Source organism: Leopardus geoffroyi, chromosome B3 (assembly GCF_018350155.1).
Source record: "Leopardus geoffroyi isolate Oge1 chromosome B3, O.geoffroyi_Oge1_pat1.0, whole genome shotgun sequence".
In the NCBI taxonomy this organism is placed as follows: domain Eukaryota; kingdom Metazoa; phylum Chordata; class Mammalia; order Carnivora; family Felidae; genus Leopardus; species Leopardus geoffroyi.
In genome coordinates this window covers 6,839,516-6,860,979 of record NC_059337.1, presented here as the reverse complement: position 1 = coordinate 6,860,979, position 21,464 = coordinate 6,839,516, and the positions used below count along the sequence as shown (strand labels likewise).

Below are 21,464 nucleotides of genomic sequence, written 5' to 3'. Positions count from 1 at the left end.
GTTCAGTGAGGTCAGAATAATGGTCTCCCTGGGTGAAGTGCACCAAAGAGAAGGGGCACAAGGGAAACTTCTGGGGAGCTGGAAATTTCTGTATCTTGACTTCATTGCGATTACAATGGTGTCTATGTGTGTTAAAAATTCATCAAGTTGTACGCTTAAGATGCACTGTATTCTATGCAAATTATGTATCAAAAGACAGGGAGGGAGGAAAAAAACATGGGTACAATGCCTAGCTTAATACCTGGCACATAGCAGGTGATCAATAAACAGTCACTAGTAAAAGTTCTTTTGTTTTAAGTATGAGGGCTCCAAAGCCAGGTGGCCTGGGTTAGATGCTTGGTTCCATTTAGCAATGATGTGAACTTGGGCTGAGCGTCGCTGTTCCCAGTCTCTTCATCAGTGAGATGAAGTCCATGAGACTTCATAGAGTCTGAGGCTTAATGAAGCACTTAGCACAAGGTCTGGCACATAGTAAGTGCTCAACAAATGTTACTGCAAAATAAAGACAATTCCAACACACGCTCTAATTGGTATGAACCTTGACGACATTATGCTACGTGAATAAGCCAGTCAATAAAGCACATAAATACTGTACGATTCCACTTACGTCAAGTACCTAGAGTAGTTAAATTCATGGAGACAGGAAGTCAAATGGTGGTTGCCAGAGGCTGAGGGGGTCAGGGGATGGGGAGTTAGTGTTTAAGGGGTGCAGCGTTTCAGTCTGGAGAGATGAAAAGACTCTGGAGACAAATGGTGGTGATGGTTGTAGAACACTGTGAATGTATTTAATGCCACCGAACTACACACTTAAAATGGTTAAAATGATTGACTTTGTGTTATGTATATTTTACCACAATAATAAAGGTATATGCATATTTTACCACGATAAAAGAAAAGGAAGGAAAGAGGGAAGGGAGGGAGACAGAAGGGACAGAGGAAGGGAGGAAGGGAGGGGGAGGTGAGAGAGGGAGGGAGGGGTTCTCTGCTTGGGATTCTCTTTCCCTCTCTCCCTGCCCCTCCCCCACTCGTGCTAGCTCTGTCTCTCTCAAAATAAATAAACTTAAAAAAAAAAAAACAAACCCAGATCAACAGCAACAGCTAACATGTCAAGATAACTATTCCCCAGGATTTTGCATCAAATAAGTGCCAGTTTTCCTGGGGAAAAGCCATGCCCGTGTTTTAACAGATGATTTTCAAACTATGGAGATGTTTTCTGTACCTCTTACATTTCATCTCTAGCAAGCGACTGTGGGATGCCATATTTGTTCATTTAATAGGCATGTATTTTGTTATCTCTACTGTAATGGGCAAAACATGTGGAGGAAGTTTGCACAAACTTCGGAATGATCCGATGTCCATCAATGAAAGGAAATAAAATCATCAAGCACAATGTGACAAGGGCTGGGCAGGCAGTCCCAAAAGACCCCAGTGGCGAGAATAAGGGAAAGAGATGGGCTCCAGCCCATGTGGGAGGGAGTCCCTTAGGATTCAGGGTTGGGGACAGAGAAGGTGAGCAGGCTTCTAGGAGCTGCAGGGGCTGAGGCCATCGGGGGAAGGATCCTTCTACCTCTCCTCTGACCCCAGGTGTGCGGCTGATGCTGATTCTGTATACCAACACGGTCCCCCCCGCCCCCCCCCCCCCCAGTGTCATCCCCTGAGTAGTCTCAATGATAAAAACACTAGTGAGTCATGAGTAAAATGCTGCCATAATTTCCTCTTTTATAAATGGCAGGGTTTCACTGAAAATAGAATCTGCTATAAATTCGGGGGGGGGGGGGAATCAAACTTAGCCTTCAAGAACTGAGTGTTTCCTTAAACGTGCCCTTCAATTTCTTTGTCTTAAGTGACACAGCACTTTCCTGTTACTGAACGTCATTATTCCACACGGACCTGTGGGGAATTGTAAGTGTTTCATTAACTTATCCCATGTTCTTTATTATTAGAACACTTTCCTGTGAGTTTGTCACTTGAACGGTATTAAAGGAATAAGACAGCACTTTTTGAATGTTCTACTAATTCTCAGAAGACCACTCCCCCGCCTTGGTCTGCAATGAGAAGGCTTTTCTATATCATAATTCTATGGCCCTTTGCTTCCAGAAATGATCACAATCTCTCTAAACACATTGCCTATAGTATTTATCATTGCCACACTCCAAGGAGGTGAGGATTTTAGTTTCTTTTACAAACCCAGAGAGCAGCACACACTTACTCAGGGACATCAAACTGTAGCGGAGAAGAAAGGGAAGTAAATTCACCATCTTGCTCCTGGAGCCAGATCACTGCATAGGTGCTGACATCACTTAATTCGAATCCTACAATTCCACACAATTCCATTACACCGATGAGAAACCCCAGGGGTGCCTGGGTGGCTCAGTCGGTTAAGCACCTGACTTCGGCTCAGGTCACGATCTCACAGTTTGTGGGTTTGAGCCCCGCTTCAGGCTCTGTGCTGACAGCTCAGAGCCTGGAGCCTCCTTCACATTCTATGTCTCCCTCTCTCTCTCTCTCTCTGCCCCTCCCCTGCTTGTCCTCTATCTCACTCTCAAAAATAAACGAAAGAAAGAAAGAAAGAAAGAAAGAAAGAAAGAAAGAAAGAAAGAAAGAAAGAAAGAAAGAAAGAAAGAAACTCAGAGAGGTTAAGAAACTTGCCCTCATTCTCTGTGCCAGAACTGGGATTCACTTCCAATGCTACTGCACACACAGGGAACCTGATGGTTTTAACTGTCCACAAGTTTCAGTATCAACCAAAAGTGTGACAGAGCTCAGCAACTCAATAATCTCTGGCGGCACCATCAGGAGTGGGATGCTGAAGGCTGTCCTGCAGAGATGGGGGCAGAGGTGTTGTCCCAGAGAACAGGCTAGACCGCTTGCTCGTATAGGGGTACTGGAAGGATGCTTCGGAGGAATTCTGCAAACATCCTGCGCTGGGACTTAGCAAAGTACATGCATGGCGTCCCCACGTAAGGGACAGAAACAAGCAGTCTCGATGCCACATTTAGGTGGACTGGGAGACTGGCCGTCCTCTAAGAGCCAGTCTACCGGAATGTAGAAGCCAACCTCCAAGAGGCTTCCCAGCAATCCCCAACCCCTGGTATTCACACCTTTGTATGTCCCCTCACACACTAATTCAGGGCAGGTCCCGTGTGACCAATAGACTATGGCGGACGTGGCAGTGCGTGACTTCCAAAGCTAGGACATCAGACCACTGCAGCGTCCACTCGGCCTCCTGTGTCACTTGCTGTGGCAGAAGCCAGGTGCCATGCCGTGAGGCAGCTCCACTGGCAGGCCAGAAGGAGAAGAGCTGGGGCCACTGGCCAACAGCCAACACCGACTTGCCAGCCGCCTTAGACCTGGACCCTCAAGCCCCAGGCAAGCCTTCAGCTGACATCCGACTACAACCCCATGAGATAACCCAAGGCAGAACTGCCTGGCCATATTTCTCCCAAAGTCCTGACACACAGAAACCATGAACAATCATTGTTTTAAGCCACTAATGTTTGGGTTGATGCATTACACCGCCATTATAATTGCGGTATGGAGCATGGCATCCTATAATTGCCTTATGGAGCCACGACACTAAGGTTTGGATTGATGCATTACACTGCCATTATAATTGCAATATGGAGCATGGCATCCTGCCTGCTCTAGAACTCAGCCCCGGGATAAAGGAAGACACAAAAGCGGGACACTAGTCAGCTTTGTAGAAAAGCTGCTGCTAAGAACAACAGCAAACAAACTCATAGAAATAGGATCCAGGTTGAGGAGGGCACTTGTTGGGATGAGCACTGGCTGTTGTATGTAAGCCAATTTGACAATAAATTATATTAAAAAAAAGAAAAAAGAAAGAAATAGGATCCAAGATGGTCAGGAGTGGTGAGCTTAACTCATTAGGGAAATTTTTAGGAGAAGCAAAGATAAAGTCCCACACTTGGATTAGAACAACCCATTATACCAGGGAAGACACTGGGCCATAGCAGTACATGTGGAAAGGGGATCTCAGTTGGCTACAGGCTCAAACTGAGCCATGATGACACTGCCAGAAAAGCATATAAATGCAGGCTGCATTAACAGAAGCATAGTACCCCGTCAGAGGAGGTGAGCTCTCCCCTGGGTTGAGCACACTAACAGGTCTGTGTTTAGGTCTTGACACAGGACAAGGAAAGTCCAGACCTGCTGGGAGAAGATTGGTGGGAACAGGTGGAGTCCAGTGATGGAGAGAGATAAGGACAGTGTGAAGTGAGGAAGCCCAGCCCTAAAGGAGAAGAGAGGGAGGGTGAGAACAGTGAAATCACTGGTTACAAACACAAAAACATCCACCATGTGGAAGGAGGTCTGGGGGCCTGGGCCAAGAGGGGGAAACAGGGCCTGTTTTGTTCATTGCTCAACCATAGTGATGGGGACCAGTAGGTGCTTCTGTGAAATCTAAGAGCTGCCTAAATACTAGAATCACATGAAAATGGGACATGGCCTCAGAAGAGAGTGAAATCCATGGCAATGTTCACGTGGAGTAAATGTTCCCGTCGGTCAGGACGCTGTCCTCAACGTTCCCTAAGAGCCCTTCCGGGCTCTGAGATCCTCTCGGCTGGTAATTTTGCGATTGAATGAGTAGAACCTGCTGAATGATACCAGCACAGTGGCCCTTAAACTTCAGAAGGCATATAAAACACCTGGGGGATCTTATTAAAATGCAGATTCTGAGTCAGAAGGTCTGGAGCAGGCCTTTGGCATTTTGCATTTCGATTTTTGCATTTTGAATAAGCCCCCAGCTGACACCACGCTTGGACAGCCAGAGGTTAAAGGTTGCCCACGACAGCAGAGAGGGTCAGGCAGCCTGGAAAAGGCATTAAGCAAATATTAAAGTATCTGAGCAGAGGAAGAGTGACCAGCATCAGAAATACCACACAAGGAACAGTCTGCGTTGAACAGGGGAGCATCCATATGCCACAGAGGGCTTTCTGACCTTGATGTCCTTTGATTTTCTGAACATGGTCTTTAGAATTGTCCAAGCACTTCTCAATCATCCTGGGTTTTCTGTAGTCTGTAGGGGCAGCAGTGTGGAGTTATGCCAACCCACATTCATTCACTACCTGGGTGGCCTGTGAGTCTCAGTTTCTTAGTGCATAAAATGGGAGTAATATCCACCTGAAAGGCTGCTGTATCAAGCAGTGGGCACGTAATCGGTGCCCATTGTATGTTTCCCTGCCTCGTTACAAAACTAGATGATCAAGAAGCATTCGCTCCCTTCATTACAAAGATTAATTACCTAATTAATACTTGTCCTTGAATCGAACTATCCTTCACTAACCCTGGGATGTAAGTCAGATAGGACCCCATTTTACAGATGAGAGTGCGGTTTGTACTCACCTAGAGTATCAGGCAAATCCTGGCATGAGAACCCATGACTCCTCCTGTTGGAATTTTAAGGATTTTTTTTTTTTTTTTTCTGGAAGAGTCACTTCCACTAGCCTAGGCATTGGAGTCAGTAACAAGATTGCATCCCACTTTTTTGTCTGAGAAACAAGATGCTATTTCCCCTTGAGGGGCTCTGATCACTATCAAGCCAGACCTGCCCAAGGTGCTCTGTAGCTTGGAGACCCGAGTGGGAGAAACCAACAGACTCAGGTAGAAAAGGAGTGAAGCCAAGAGGTGCCCACCAGTGGAAACACCTCAGCCACAACTCCCGGGGACCAGTGGGTAGAGTGGGAGCCACGCCCTCCCCAGGCGTCACTGCCCTGTGCAGAGAAGACACAAGAGAATGTGCTGGGCCAGGGCCAGTCCTGCCCCCTAGCAGAGATGGCCAGCAAAATACCCACACGATTCCAGAGTTGTCACCCTGGGGAAACGGAGCCACTTCTGTGCCTTTGAATCAAGAAAAGGCTGAGTCTATTATCTCTGTAATGGGCAGCCCACAGAGATGCCACTTCGTGTTCTTCTTCAGTCCATGCCCAGTGAGGGAGTCAAGCGGCTTCTACCACACCGACCGAGGCCACTAAACCTTAGCGTCAAGCACCACCAGCTCCCTCCGTAAGGACCCCAAAGGCCACCAGCCTAGCCCGGGTCCCCCAAAATTTCTGTGCCTAACCAGCAGCTTGTGTAGGGGAGGGAGCATGACTGTGGATTTGAATTCAGACCCCACCAACTCCATCACTCTCTGAGCCTCAGTTTTCACATCTTTTGGGGGTGAGGGAATCCTAATATTTACCTCATCGGGGTTTGGGGAAAATCAAGTGAGATATGAATGTATGTTAACCAACTAGCTCACAGAAGGTGTTCAAACGCCGCTGGTTCCTTTACTCTTTTGCCTGGAAACAAAACTCTTAAGGAGGGTGGTCTCTGGAGCTACAAAAGTCCTGGAGAACTCCTGCTTCGTTGGAGATGTCCTCGGTCTCTCCGGGATTGTGAAGACCCTCAGCCTTTTGCCCCGAGGCTCCCGGTCCCCGGCACACCTCCCCGCCGCCGCCTAACCTCCTTCTCTCCCACTCCTCCCTGCCATCCCGGCGCACCCCATCCCCAAAAACTTTCAGCCGGCTCCTCCCGAGGGTCCTTCCAAATCGCGGCCGGGGAGCAGGGGGCGCGCCCTGCCCTCTCGCGTCTCCCCACCCCCCTACCCCGGGCGTCGGCTGCACACCCCGCGCCGGGAGCCCGGGCGCCCCGTCCGGCCACCGCGGGTGCGGGTGCGGGCACAGGCACAGTCCTCCGGGGCCCCTCTGACTGCGGAGCCGCCGACCGCATTGCAGCCCTTCCCGCGCCTCTGCCTCCCGCCGGCCCCGGAGCTGCCGGCTCCTCTCGCGCCCTGCGCCCCGGGCGGCTTCCCCAGCGGCGCGCCGGTCCGGAGCCGGGGTCCAGCGCGCTCCAGACGCCTCCGCCCTCCCCTCCCCCGCCGGCCGCCCCTCGGGTCCCGCGGGGGTGGGGTTTCCCTCCCCTCCCCCGCCCGCCCCTATGTATGTGTCACCGCGCGCCATGCCCGCCCGCCCGCCCGCCCACCTACCTCCCCGCCGCTCCAGAGGGGGCTCGCAGAGCTGAGGACGCGCGCCACGCCGCTCAAGGTCTCTCTCTCCGCGCGCTCGCCGGCCGGCATCTGACGCGGGTGCCAGGGGCTCCGGGCACCTTGCAGTGGCCCTTCCCTCGGCCAGCCGGGACTCCGCAACCCAGTCGCCGCCGCCGCGGCGGCCACCGCCTGAAGGGACCCGCGGACAGGACGCCGGCAGGCGGAGGGGTGCGCGGCGCGCGCGCAGAGCGTCTCCCTCCGCTGCGCAGCGAGACCCGGGCCTCGCGGCCCCAGGAGCCCCCGGCTGCCTCGCCAGGTGCGCGGCACTGAAGTTCTCGCGGAAGGGAGTCCAACTCTTCGAGGTAACTGTCTCCTTCCCTTCCGGGGCGCCCGGCGAGCCGGCAGCGGAGCCGCGACTGGGGGGGCTGCGCTGCCTCGGTCTCCCCTCCGAGGAGGCGTGCGCCGGGGGCTCCCGAACGTTGCGTGCGCGGTGCAGTTGAGCAAACTTTCCGGCTGTTGCAGACTCCGCGTGAAGCGGACAAACGAACGCGTGAGGAGGGGCTCTCGTCTGCCGCCGCCCCCCCCCCCCCGAAATTCAGGACTAGAGGACAGGGAGCTTTTACTCCAAACTCCCGTGTGTTTTCAAGCCGTAGGGTCCGGAACGAGCCCCGGTTGACAGAGCAGCAGCTTTCGAGTCGGGGGTTCAGATGCCCTGTGCTACTTTTGAGCTGGAGAAGTTGCTTCATCTTTCTGAGCCTTGGCCTGTTCTGCCTAGAGGGAAAGGGGAGGCTCTTTGGCAGGATGGCTGGGGGATAAACGAAGTGACACGGGCAGGGGCAGCGTGTCAGGTACGCAGCAGGTGCCCAAGCAGAGGCTGCGCGAACCCATTGGTCCCACTTGCTTGGCCACTTGGCCTGCCCCAGGAGTCGCAGGGTGCCCAGACGGGTGGGGGAGAGCTGGGGGGGGGGGGATTGGCAGAACCCAGGACCGGGCCACTGAGCTGCCAGCAAGGGAGACGAGCTCTGAACATGCCACCAAGGAGGGACATCTCTCAAGGAAGAAGAGGGGAAATGAGGACACATGACCATGGGCAGTTTTGCTGTCTCTGGGTCCCTCTGCCTCTGAAGCCAGTGATGGTGGAGACTTTCTATCCCTGGGGTTGGGTGGACAGTTGTCCACTGAGCCTGTGTTCTAGGCCAGAGCAAACTGTGGGGCGGGGGTCCGCCTCCCCTTGGGAGACAGGACCCAACCCAAACTTTCCCATCATTCTACTCCTTGCAGTCCTGAGCAAGGTTGTGATAGGATTCTTCTAGGGTCTCACCACTGAGGAGCCCAGGTCCCAGCATTCCGATAGGTGCATAGGTCCCTGTTGTGTGGGGGTGGTGGCCAGGAATAAAGGAAGATGCAAAGCTGAGCGGGTTAGTGTGGTGTCTCAGGTCCCAGATACTGAAGTGGGTGGGTATCTGACAGTCTAGGGGAACCCCGGACCTTGGAAACACATTGGAGAGAAAGTGAACCCAGAAAGATGTGATGACTTTCTAAAGGTCACCCATGACTTACCAGAAGGGCAGGACTCCTCCAACCCAGGTTTTCTGAGGCCCTCGTCAGTTGCTTGTCCTGATTTAAGAGTTCCGAAGTCTGGGTTCTAATTCTTGTGCCTTCCTTGCCTCTGGGTTGCCAAAGGAGAGGAGGCAATCGGATTGCCTGTGCCCCTGGGCACGGTGGTTTAATGAGGTGTAGATCAGTGTCAGTCACTGAGCCTGGAAGAGACTGCCCAGGAATGGAAGGGCCATCAGGGAGAAAACCCCCGAGACCACGGGGGAGAAAACCCGAAGGAGGGGGGTGTTTCTACCCCGAAGGAAAAGAGCCCTCCGATTTAAAAAGTTTCGGATGAAGGCATTATCAGAAGGAAGAAAATGTCTCTCAAAGAAAATGCTGGCATGTTTCAGGTTACATCGAGCTTGAGTTTAAATTAGATGTATTTCTGTGCAGCTTCTCGTGCAACACCTGGTTCTTCATTCATTCTCCGGTAACTAGTGAGCGCCACCTAGGTGCCAGGCTCTGTGCTCAGTGCCGGCCCATAGCGGGTCCTCAGTTAACGGTAGCTGTGATGACACAAGCACTTAGCACGGTGCCTGCCACGGGGCAAGTCCTCAGTAACTATTTGGTATTACTATTATTACGACTACTAATTTTAATATTCAGGAGACATTTTTCTTTTCCTGGAATTGTCCGTGAAAATCCTACTTAAGTTAGGATTCTTTCTGTATTATTTGAAAGCCCTCTGGTCAATATAGGAGTAAAGAATCCAGAGCGGGAAATGACAGAAACATTCTTAGTTATTTGCAAGGCGTCTCTGTGCGCTCGAGTGGCGAGACCCTGTGCCGTCTGGTGTGGGCCGCACCTGACTCCATGCCCCTTCTCACACCCACGCACACATTTCACCCCTGCGCCCCCTCTCACACACAGCCCTGCATACTGAGTGGGGCACCCTCCATCCCCACATGCCCAGAACAGATTGTCCAACTCCCCAGTCAGAGAGAGAGCTCCAAGATAGTTGGTGGGGGAGAGCTGTGAGGGTGGAAGCCTGCCGGGCAAGGCAGACCTGCGTTCACGTCCCAACTCAGCCACTTACTGGCTGCATGGTCTTTGAAGAGGTCCTTGCCCAGATCACAGGGCACCAGAAACCTGAATTCCTCCCCTCTAACGGTTTCTAGGCCCCCTTGGGGTCACAAACTGTAAGCTCAGGAGATTACTGATTTAGAATATTCTAAAACCGGAAAAGACTGTGTCTCCTAACTTTTTGTGTGGAATTTTTTCATGATGCCTTCTAGAACCTGGTCCCTCCCAAGCCCCTTCTTGTTGGGCATTGGGAGGGCCTCAGCTGAGCCAGGGGAGGCCCACGGGCCCCTGCTTGGAGTCTCACTTTCAGTCTGTCTCTACTCCTGTAGGGACGTGTAGCATAGAATGTGTCCATCGGCAGTTTAGGGGGGTGTAATGACATAGGAAAGAATAATCTCATAGTGCCTCTCATGCAATACCAATAAGTATTGTTTCTGGAAGCTTCTATTTCTGTTATATATTTCGCAGCCCTCTCTAAGTGTGTATGTGTGTATAATATACACACAGTATATACAAATTTGATGTTTATGTGATGTATTTCTTACTGCGGGTTGTGGTCAAAAAAGTTGGAAAGACACTGATCCTGATAACGTTTCTGTCTCTGAGAAATGCCGGCCTCGTGGCTCCGGCCGGCAGGTGCCCGTATATTCACACCTGGACTGGACCGTTAAGCATCTTGGGAGTGGAGACAGGAAGGGGTGGAAGCTGGGGGTAGGAGTGAAAGTCAGGTTCAAGGCAGAGGGCCCAGAATCAGAGAGGAAACAATGCATGGAAGACAGACCTACTTGTAAGCAGAGCAGAAAAGGTGACAGGGCCAAATGGGCTGCCCTGGGAAAGGGGATCTATCTGTGGGAACATCTGGAGACTGGAGTCATCCTCTCTGCTGTCACCAGGCGGCCTCTTGGCCATGCTGTGGGCCTGGACAGGAGCTTCACTGCTACCCTCCTTCCTTGAGAAAGCTCCGTTCTACCCATTCTTTTGGGTGAAGGGGGGCTGTGGCATCTCCCCTGGCTACTCTCCTCCCCCAAGACCCGTCCTGAGAGGAGGTCTGGGCCCCTGGGTGTGGTTGCAGATGGAGTCAACATGGCAGGGGAGGAGCTGCTGGGGGGTGGGGTGCAGGGCAGGGGTGGGGTTAGAGGGAGAGCTGGAGTGAGGCAGAGGGAGGACCAGAGAGAGGGGGAATTTGTAGGGAAAACGGGAAAACGGTTCCTTTTTTCAAAAGTTGAATCCAGGGCAAGGACGGAAACTGTGGAGTTTACTTTTAAAAACTCAGAGCCTCCTTGTAAGCAGCTGAGTGTGTGTGTGTGTGTGTGTGTGTGTGTGTGCACGAACATACTAGGAGGGCGGGCCCTGCGGGCTGGCCTGGACATATGAGAGGCGACTTTTCTCCCTCTCAATGGCCTTATAGTGTATCCTAAAGAAGCTTTTTGTTAAACTCATGAATCAGTGGATTTGGGGTGTGCGATGCTGGCCATCACGATTTGGATATTTGGTTACCTTTGAGGTTACATGTTTTTCCTTTTAAGACACACACCCAAAAACGGAGCCACCTCTCCTGCGTCAGGTCTGTTTGGTGCAGGCCTTGCTCGTCTGTCTGTGATTGATTTGACTTGAGGGGTAAGGGTATGAAGGAGAAACTCAGGACTGGGCGGATGTGTAATCTCCAGCCTGGCAGACTGCGCCCCCTCAGCCCCATGACTCTGGGCCTGTGAGGTGGAACATGGAAGTTCCCAGACCACGGACATCCAGGGCCTTCAGGGCCTGTGATGACCCTCATGGAAGAGATCATGAAGGGGATGGAGGCCCAGATAGGAGAAGGTGCACGACCCAGGCCGGCCCAGAGCAGGCCAGAAGGATCTGGATGGGAACGTAGGCCATCGGGCCCTCATCCTGAAACATACCATGTCCATGGAAACCGTTCATTCATTCTGCCTTCAGCGGCATTTGCTACGTGCTACAGGCGTTGCAGTAAGGGTGTGTCAAGAATTCACTCTCCCTGCCCTCCAGCTGCTCATGGTCTAATGGGCAAGACAGGCTATAATCAACTTGACCCTGACCCCGCATTCCTATCAAGCAGTGGTTCTCAACTGGGGAGCTGTTTTGCTCCCCAGGGAACATCTGGCCTTGTGTGGAGATATTTTTTTGTCGTCACCCCAGGGGAGGCGTGATGGTGTTGGCATCTAGTAGACAGAGACCAGGGATGTTATTAAATATCTTAAAATGCACAGGACAGCGCTTTCCTCCTACCGGTAGGGAATTCTCCAGCCCAAAATGCCAGTAGTGCCAAGACTGAGAAGTCCTGCTCCTGACCTTAATTTACTTATTGGGCCAGACCACGCCCAACTGTGTGCAACAGCAGGAAGACTGGAGGTGGGAGGGCAAGAAGGGAGGGTTTGGCAGGCAGTGAAGAGCAGACAATAAGAGAAAGAAAAAAGCCAGGCCACAATGGTAAAGTAGAAAGAACGTGGACCTTGGTAGCCCAGATGTAGGTTGAAATCCCAGCTGTGTGCCCTTGGTCAAGTCACTTGTTCTCTCTGAGCCTCAGTTTCCACATCTGGGAAATGAGGCTTGTCTGATGATTGAGAGAGTTCAAGATAAAGCGAATAAAGGACATGGCACAAAGTAGACTTACAATAAACCAGCAACTGCTGTTATCATCTTTGAGGCTTTTCAAGGTCCCACTGTGGAAAATTACAGCATCAGCAGGTGTGGACATGGGATCACGAGGCCAAACAAGGTTGCTGTTTGGGGCACGGTTGCCACAGTAATGCCTTCTGGTTGGTGGGGGGCGGGGGGGGCTGCTGTGTGTGCAGCACCTCCCTGCCCCTCTGCACACACAGCTCCCAGCAAGGGGTGAGAATCAGGGGGAGGGGCTTGCTCCAATGAGAAGGCCAATGTGTGCATCCTACAGTGTGGGCAGTGGGAGAAGCGTTGGACTTGAAGCCGCTTGAACCGGGCACTGACTGGCTGCATGATGTGGGCAAATTGCTTTGCCTCCCTGAGCCTCAGTTTTCTAATCTGGAAAATGGAGACACTAAGGCCTGCTTTCTCAGGGCAAGATCCAGGGAGAAATTACTTCTAGGAAGGTGCCTTGTTGGGGGGCGGGGGGGGGGGGGGGATCTATGAAGCCTAAGCAGGAATATTTTCTTTCTTTTTTTTTCTTAATTTTTTTAATGTCTTTATTTATTTTTGAGAGAGTGAGTGGAAGAGGGACAGAGAGAGAGAGAGGGAGACATAGAATCTGAAGCAGGCTCCAGGCTCTGAGCTGTCAGCACAGAGCCCGATGCGGGGCTCAAACTCATGAACTGTGAGATCATGACCTGAGCCAAAGTCGGACGCTCAACCGACTGAGCCACCCAGGAGCCCCAGCAGGAATCTTTTCTATCTGGTGTGCACTGTTCCTAATCCAGTGCCTGGCACACACAGGCAACCTGGTTGAATGAATGAATGAGCGGACCCTCGCACTATAAATTCCTTGCAATGCTTGAGAGAAGCATTTTTCTTTTTTTTTTCTTTTTTTTTTTTTTTTTTTTTTGCCTCTCCTGCATCCCAAGCAAGCCTGAAGAAGCCAGGACCTATGTAGTTCCCAGTGGGTACCAGGCTCAGATTACAGCACCGGCAGCAGCGCCCTCTAGAGGGTACTTCAGTTACAGCAATGGAGTTGTGCCAGCCACCAGGATGGAACCCCACTGGGAGTGGGGGTAACGGGGAGACATCAGAACAGAGGAAGCCCAAGCTACTGAAAAGAAGCTGATCCAAATCAGCATCAGGAACCCGGAGACTTACCTCAGTGCAGGCACATCCATTTTCCCATCTGTGCGACAGGGCCTTTGCTCCACCACGTGGAGTGGAGCTTACAATATATCAAGGCCTAACTGAAAGTCACTAACCAAAGGAGTGGATGTGGGAATTGCCAAGCTTCCCTGAGCCTCTGTTTTTAAGTCCTGAAGCATTAGATCAGAAAGGGACCCAGGGGACACCTAAATAAATCACCCATGTCCTTCATTATGCAGATGAGGAACCTGAGTCCTAAAGAGGGAGTTCGGGCTGCTCTCAGCAGAGCCACGGCTCCCATCAGGGCTGCTGAGGCTCCTGCTTCCATGTCACATTCAAACTAAAAGGAGGCACCTGATCACAGAAGCACTGTGCCCACCAGAACCCAACTATGGACACACTTCATCCTGGGGCCACCCATTGTCTACCCTTGGGCCACCTTCTGACTCGGCACTTCCGGAGCCCTTGCTGGTTCCAGGGCTGCTCTGGGGAAGAAAGCTCCTATAGGAGAAACGTCCAGGGCGAGGAGAAGCCCAGCCTCCCAGCTCCCTTAGAACACCTGGACTTCCTGATCCCAGCCTCCGCTCTTGATCACATCCAGGGGGTTTTCCCCAGCCAAACCTGGACCTTGGCCTGACCTTCCCCTCCCTACTCCCCTCCTCCATCAGGTGCTCCAGGTGGCTCAGGAGAGCACCTGGACTTTAGGATGACTCAGGAATGTAGTGGATGTTTGTCAGCTTTCCAAGGGACTGACAAAGGGAAGCTGGGTGCCATCATCAAAAGTAGCCTCTGTCCCTAAAATCGGAGGCATTTGAGGAGCTTTGGAAAAAATGAGATTCTGCTTGGGAGGGGAGGAGAGGGGAGGAGAGGAATCTGTGCTTTGCAAAATCACGCCGGGTGATTCCAATGCAGTCCAGTTTCTGAACCCTTCGTGTAAAGCCCAAAGCAGTTCCTCTGGGTGCATTTGGTTCTAAGCCATCTCCTTGTAGCCCTGCCTCTGGGGGGGGGGGGGGTCACCTGCCCTCCCCCCGCCCCCCTGCAGGCTGAACTACAGCGTTTGCCCCCAGTGTGTCCTTTAGGGAAATGAGAAGGTCAAAGCCTGCTTCTCTCTCTCCTCCCTCCTGCCTGAGACAGGGGCCCTGCTTCCTTCACGTAGTTGTCCTTGACCCTGGATTGAAGTACATTTGTCCCTAGAGGAGGATGAAGCTAGGCCAGGGTTCCCACGGTGGAACCCACAACATTTCCTGCAGAGATGGTCAATGCTCATTTCTTGGGAAAAGGGTCTCATCCCTGAGTGTCAAACAGAACAAATTGCACCCTTTCTCTGCAGGAATTCTCAGTATGCTGGTGGATATTGGAAATCTCCCAGAGTTTCTTACACCGAATTTGGCCAGGGAGCTCTACTTGCCTAGAGCACACTGAGGGTCTACAGAGATGCTGATTTAAGCAATCAGCCAGGGCTGATCCTGCAGCAGGAATGAGGCAGCTGCACCAGGGCCCCAGGGGCAGACAGAGATGGGGAGGACTAAAAAACTTAAATCTCTAACACAACACCCATCACTGACCCAGCAAGCCGTCTCCACCCCCAGAGCAAGGCGGTGCCTGCCCTCTCCTTTTTCCACCTCATACCTGCCACCTTCTCTTTAAAGGTTGGCCATTTTAGTTCCATTGTTTTCCGGATTGAAAAACCAGGGAGGGAGGTGGAGCACCCAGTGTGGTCTCCTTGGGGATGGGAGAGTCCTGCCTGCGGACACGTTCTCGCTGTGAGCCTCCAGGGGGCGCCAGTATAATGGACTTTCCGTCCCCTGTGGAGTGAACTCCTGGCCCCTGGAGCTGAGCAAGGAAAAGCTGTGTCTGCATGCTTGTCTCTGTCTCCTGTCCTCATCGCTACAGCCATGAGTGTCACCCCCACCCCAGCCCCACACAGTTCATCAGGGGGCTGCTTCACCTTCTCTGGGCCATTGATTCCCCTTGAAGCAGCCTCGTTCTGGGACTCTCCCTTCCAACCCACAGTGACTTCTGCTTTTCTTGCTTTGCTAATGTTTTAGCAGAGTGGGTCTCCCTGGTGTGGGGGGACCTGACTGCATAAAGCGTCTCCACACCCAGTCCTGATGGAGAAGAGTGCTGTGGGGCTAGGTTGGGGGTGGAAGCAGCTTTATTAGCCAAGAAAAGACCTAGCACTGGCTTAGACCTCACCTCCTACTTCTTCCCCTGCCCACCTGCCCCCCCCCCCACTCCCATCTGCTCTTCTCCAGCTGCCATCTCAGTGGCCCAGGAGCCCCAGGGGCTTACCCACAGGGGTCAGTGAGATTCACCTATGCCAGGGAAGGCTCCAGCAACATTCAGTGGCTGGAAAATTGTGACTAGTCCAGCCCCCTCCTTAGTTACTGCAAGTGTGGTGTGGAGTGACCGACCCGTAGATGCTTGCAGCAATCAATCAGGCGATTTGCACATCCCTCCTCAGCCCTCTGGGGATTGCAGAGGCTCTCGGAAGACCTTCCACACTTGGAATAAAGCCCAGTCCCCTTCCTTGGCCCGGAGGCCCTCAGGCACTTGTCTCCCTTTCCCCCTCAGCATCCTGATTCACCTTCCCCTCACCCACCACCCTCCAGCAGATCCCACTTAATTCCCGCCTTAGGGCCTTTCACCTCCTAGCCTCTCCCACCTGAAGCTCTTCCCACTTGGCTTTGCAAGGTTGACTCATCTTGGTCATTCGGGTCCAAATATGACCTCGTCCGTGAGGCCTTTCTTGACCACCCAGTTGAAAGAAGATGAACACACCCCGTGTCCCAGCAGCCCTGAGTTGCACTGTCTTTGCAGCTTACCACCGTCTACAAGGTCCTGGTTGGTTGGTTTTCTTGGAGGTTGTCTGCCCCCCCCCCAGCCCCACCCAACCAAAAGCTGCATGGGGCATCATGCAGATGATCTGACCGGATCATCTTGCTGTGAGACTCCAGAAAATGCTTAGCACACAGTAGGTGCTCAGTACAAGTGTGCTGGCCAGACAAATGACTTCAGTACTTTTCAAACTGTGCTCCAGAGAGTCTAGAGTGGTGATGGGGTATCTGTGACACCCCATAGGGGCCACAGGGGTGAATAGAGAGGTGGCAGGGATTGTAGGGGTCCCCATGTCAGATTTGATCAGAGTGACCCTGATTTTATGCCTTTTGGAAGCCACTGTTATGGGGCTTTCTACTCTTGTCAGAGATAAGAGAACGGACATCTGAAAAGGAGGATGTCGGGTAGAATGCTGAGTGAAATAAGCCCATCAGAGAAAGACAAATACCATATGATCTCACTCATAGGTGGAATTTAAGAAACAAAACAAGCAAGGGGAAAAAGAGAGGCAAACCAAGAAACAGGCTCTTAACTACAGAGAACACACTGCTGGTCACCAGAGGGTAGGTGGGGGATGGGGAAAATCCGCGATGGGGATTAAGGAGGGAACTTGTCTTGATGAGCACCGGGTGATGTATGGAAGTGTCGAATCACTATATTGTGCACCTGAAACTAACTAAACGCTGTATGTAACTATTCTCGAATTAAAATTAAATTAATATGTCCTGCCTAGGGGCATATGGCACTGGATAGTGTCAGAGCTAGAACTAGGTCCCAACTTCCTAACTCCCAGTGCTCTGTCCAAAGCAGCCCCCACCTATCCCGGCCACCTCAGCAGCCCCATCTCCCCCTGGCCGTGGCTCAGAACGGCCACCAATGGGATCCAGCTAAGGAGAGAAGAAGCCACGTTCCATATGCCCGCCTCCCCCCTGCCCCCAGCCTCCCTTAGTAGTTCATGATAACTCGAACATCAAGGGGGGGGGGCAGCTGCTTTTAGGAATGAATTTATATTTTTAGGTTCCTTCACTGGGCTACCCAACATGGGCCATGGGCCTTCTGTCATTTCATTTCCAAGCTGCGGTGTCCCAGCGCTCCCTATGACATGGAGGAGGCAGGCCAGACACCAGGGATAGGACGGAGACACGGTTCCCTGGCCTGGCAGAGTTCAGAGTCTTCATGACCCTGAAGATCTCAGTGGGCAACCTTTCTCAGCCTTCCCCATCCGCACTGAACGCTGAATGGCGTCTCTCCCCCCGCTGTCCTATGCGCCTGTCCTCTCAGACTCCCCCACCGTGGGCCTCCATATCTCCCTCCAGCCCTGTCTTGTCTTTCTTTTGCGATGGAGGGTGCAGCACATAGTCGCCTACGTTTTATTCCCAGCCCCCTTCCTGATTGTAGCACTTGCACTCCCAGAAGAATCCATCAGGCTATTGTCTTGTAGGAGTGGAAGTCAGGCAGATGAGCTCAAGGTCCAGTTTGGCCAATTCACCAGTGGTGGGAGCTTGCCAGATTTGACTGGTCTCAGTTTCCATATCTGTAAATCAGGTATACGGTCTCTTACCTCTTGAGTTTGTTGGGAAGATAAAATAACAGAGGTTAACCGAGGTACCTGGCCCAGAGCAAGTGTCCTCAAAGCAGTAACTGATGTTAATCATGAATATCCCTGGGTCATTCCTGGTATCTGAGAACGTGGGTTGGGTGGTCATGTGACTGCCTCTTTTTGCCCAACCTGAAGTTCCTCAGCTCCTTTCCTGACCACTTAGGCTCTTTTTTTTTTTTTAACGTTTATTTATTTTTGAGAGAGAGAGAGAGCATGAGTAGGGGAGGGCAGAGAGAGAGGGAGACACAGAATCCAAAGGAGGCTCCAGGCTCTGAGCTGTCAGCACAGAGTCCGACACGGGGCTCGAACTCACGAACGGCGAGATCATGACCCGAGCTGAAGTCAGATGCCAAACCTACTGAGCCACCTAGGCGCCCCTGACCACTTAGGCTCTTAAGGCAGCCATGCAAACTTGGAACACAGAGGGATGTGGGGAATACAAGAAGAGGCTTATGCTTTTGCCACCCTGAAGCTAGCTGGGTAACGGGGCAGGTCCCCTAACCTACCCCCTGCCCCAGCCCCGGTAGCTGCAGCAAGCCCTGTTGTACCGAGGGGCCCCCACCACACCATTCCAGGGGGTATTGTTCCATTACGTTCCATGTGTAGGATGCCCCCCGGAAGTGGGGCAGCGCACAGCCCCTTGCAGCTTTGCACAACAGCCCTGATCGTACCCATTCCTTCTGCTGCCCCTTGGGACTGCACCACACCTACAAAGCAAGAGATTCCTTTTCAGGTGTTCTAACTGCCACCAGCTTTCAGGAGGCAGGCAGCTTTCAGGAGGGAGGGAGGGGCTGGTATACTAGGACCAGGAGCCGCTTCTGGCCCCTCTGATCTCCTGCTCCAGGCCCTGTCTTTTCCTCCTGGAACTGGGGGAGCTAGGAAGTCTAACTGTCCTGGGAGAACCTTCGGTGGTTCTGAGCATGTTAAGACAGTTGAACAGCCTCAGTTGTGCCTCTGTTGAGACGTCAGCCTTTCTTGGTCCTATGTGGACACTAGGAGAAAAGAGGCTCTGAGTCTTGATGGGCCAGAAAACTCAAAGAAACCTTCACTCCTGGGTTTTTGTTAATAAATCCAGACCAGGATCTGGGATAGGTTTCTCCCCTCTCCTGGCTCCCTAGAATACAGAGAGCCACATTGTCAATCAGTGAGAACAGAAAGGGAAATGGAAGGGTCTGATGATGACGTGAGGGTCAAGGAGCCAAACCAAGAAAGTCACAAAGATTGAGTTTAAAGGGGGCTCCTGGGTCACTCAGTAGGTTAAGCGTCTGACTCTTGATTTCAGCTCAGGTCATGATCTCACGGTTTGTGGGATCGAGCCTTACAGTCAAGCTCTGTGCTGACAATGTGGAGCCTGCTTGAGATTCCATCTCCTTCTCTCTCTGTCCTTCCCCTGCTCACATTGTCTCTCTCTCTCTCTCTCTCTCTCTCTCTCTCTCAAAATAAATAAATAAGCATTTTTTTAAAAAGTTAAAAAAAAATATTGGGTTCAAAGGGCAGTTGAGAAAGATCTAGAAAAATCCATCAAGAACAATCCTGGTGAGGCACCTGAATGGCTCAGTTGGTTACGCGTTTGACTCTTGATTTCTGCTCAGGTCATGATTTCACAGTTCATGGGTTCAAGCCCTGCATTGGGCTTCGTGCTGTCAGTGTGTGGAACCTGCTTGGGATTCTCTCTCTCTCCCTCTCTCTGCCCCTCCCCTGCTCATGCTCTCTCTCTCTCTCTCTCTCTCTCTGGCTCTCCAAATAAATAAATAAAAACTAAAAAAAAATAATAATCCTGGTCTACACTTGCAGAACCTGCTTGGGGTTCTCTCCCTCTCTCTCTGCTCCTCCCCCTGCTCGTGCTCACTCTTTCTCTCAAAATAAATAAATATTTAAAAAAAAGAAGAAAAAAAGAAAAGAGCAATCCCAGGGCTCCTGGCTGGCTCAGTTGGTAGAGCCTGTCACTCTTGATCTCAGGGTTGTGAGTCTGAGTCCCACATGGGGTGTAGAGATTACTTAAAAATAAAATATATGTATAAAAAAAAGACCAATTCCAAGGCATGACGCCTGAGTGGCACAGAGAAAAGAAAGGCAGGAGAGGGGCTCCTGGGCGGCTCAGTCGGTTAAGTGTCTGACTCTCGGTTTCAGTTCGGGTTGTGATCTCACAGTTCACAAGTTCAAGCCTGGAGTCGGGCTCTGAGCTAACAGCGTGGAGCCTGCTTGGGATTCTCTCTCTCCCCCACTCTCTCTCTCTCTGCCCCTTCCCCGCTCATGTGTTTTCTCTCTCTGTCTCTCAAAAATAAATAAGCATTAAGAAAAAAAGGCAGGAAAGATTTAGGTCAGACATGAGTAACAATTTTCGAAAGAAATCGAAATCATCCTGAGGTTGACTTCCAAGTAAGGTTTGGCAATCTCCTTTTTCAGAAGTGTTTTCAGGAGTAGTAGTAGCAGTAGTAAAAAAGTTACCTATTGTATTAGTTTCCTGGGCTGCCATAACAAAGCACCACAAAGAACCACAAACCGGTGGCTTAAAATGACAGAAATGTATTGTCTCACGTCTAGCCAGAAGCCCAAAGTCAAGGTCTCTTCGGGGCCATGCTCCCTCTTAAACATGTAGAAGAGGCTCCTTCCTTGCCTCTTCCCAGCTTCAGGTAACAGCCCGGCCAGTTTTTGGCATTCCTGGGCCCGCCTTGTCTCACTCTGGCCTCTGCCTCCGTGGTCACATGGCGCTCTCCATGCGGGCCTGGGTCGTCACTCACCGTTTCCCCTTCTTCTGAGGACGCCAGTCGTACTGGATTCAGGACCCATCCTAATGACCTCACCTTAACATGACTACGTCTGCATAGACCCTATTTCCAGATAAGGTCACATTCACAGACTGGGGCTTAAGGCTTCCACATCCCTTTTGGGGGGTGGGGAACTTGGTTCAACCCATAACACCCTCATTGACATGCTACTGTATTTTGTACTTGGCTTCATTTCTGAGATGTACGGGAAGTTCTATCAAATTAAATAAATGACACGTCCTCTGATTCATCAGTGCTTTTACGTAACCAGAGACTGGGCATGTTGAGTAGAAAGGATTTAAATGTTGTCACATAACCTGGAGCAGCAGGAATCTCTATGAAGTAGGTCTGATTATCCCCATTTTGTAAATGGTGAAACCGAGGCACGACTGATAAGTGATAGGGCCAGGATTCGAACTCGTGACTGTCTGATTCCAAAGTTCATGGTTTCCAGCTATTTCATGCCTAGGGAGAAGGTGAATTTCTCAGATTGGACCCAGGCAAAGAGAAGCAAAGGGGCTTGTCGCCTAGTCTGGGGCCCATCCATCACGGTGTACGTCCAATAAAGCTCTGCTCATTCTGGCGTGCCATGCCTATGAACGTCATGGGCATTCGTTGGCTCACAGACAGGACCACCTTTGGGAGAGAGTCATGAGCTGGAGAGACCTTGGACCCAGAGTCTGTTGAACACCTAACTGTAACAGGAGAAAATACTGTCTCTCAGTACATTCCCCAGAGTTTTAATACATAGAGAACTTTCTCCTCTCCTCCAACCCCCACCCCCGCTCCCTCCCCACCCCCACCCCCTGCTGGCTATCACCTTGGTCACTGGGGAGTTTATTGGCTTTGACACACAAGCTCCAGTTCTAATGGC

At 51.7% G+C, this 21,464-nt stretch overlaps 2 protein-coding genes across 5 annotated transcripts in view; one reads left to right on the top strand and one right to left on the bottom strand.

Moving 5' to 3' along the window:
• Positions 1-21,464, bottom strand: part of LOC123582296 — a 159,734-nt gene that overhangs the window by 125,490 nt on the left and 12,780 nt on the right. Inside the window, exon 4 of the mRNA XM_045448506.1 lies at positions 6,989-7,511. Coding sequence (XP_045304462.1) covers positions 6,989-7,511 — 523 coding nt within the window. The remainder of the gene's footprint in view (positions 1-6,988; positions 7,512-21,464) is intronic.
• The window catches only part of ACAN (aggrecan), a 68,769-nt gene continuing 54,557 nt past the window's right edge, over positions 7,253-21,464 (top strand). For all 4 annotated transcript variants that reach the window (XM_045448688.1, XM_045448687.1, XM_045448686.1 and 1 more), the window contains exon 1: positions 7,253-7,350. The gene's annotated coding sequence lies outside the window, so the exon portion shown is untranslated. The remainder of the gene's footprint in view (positions 7,351-21,464) is intronic.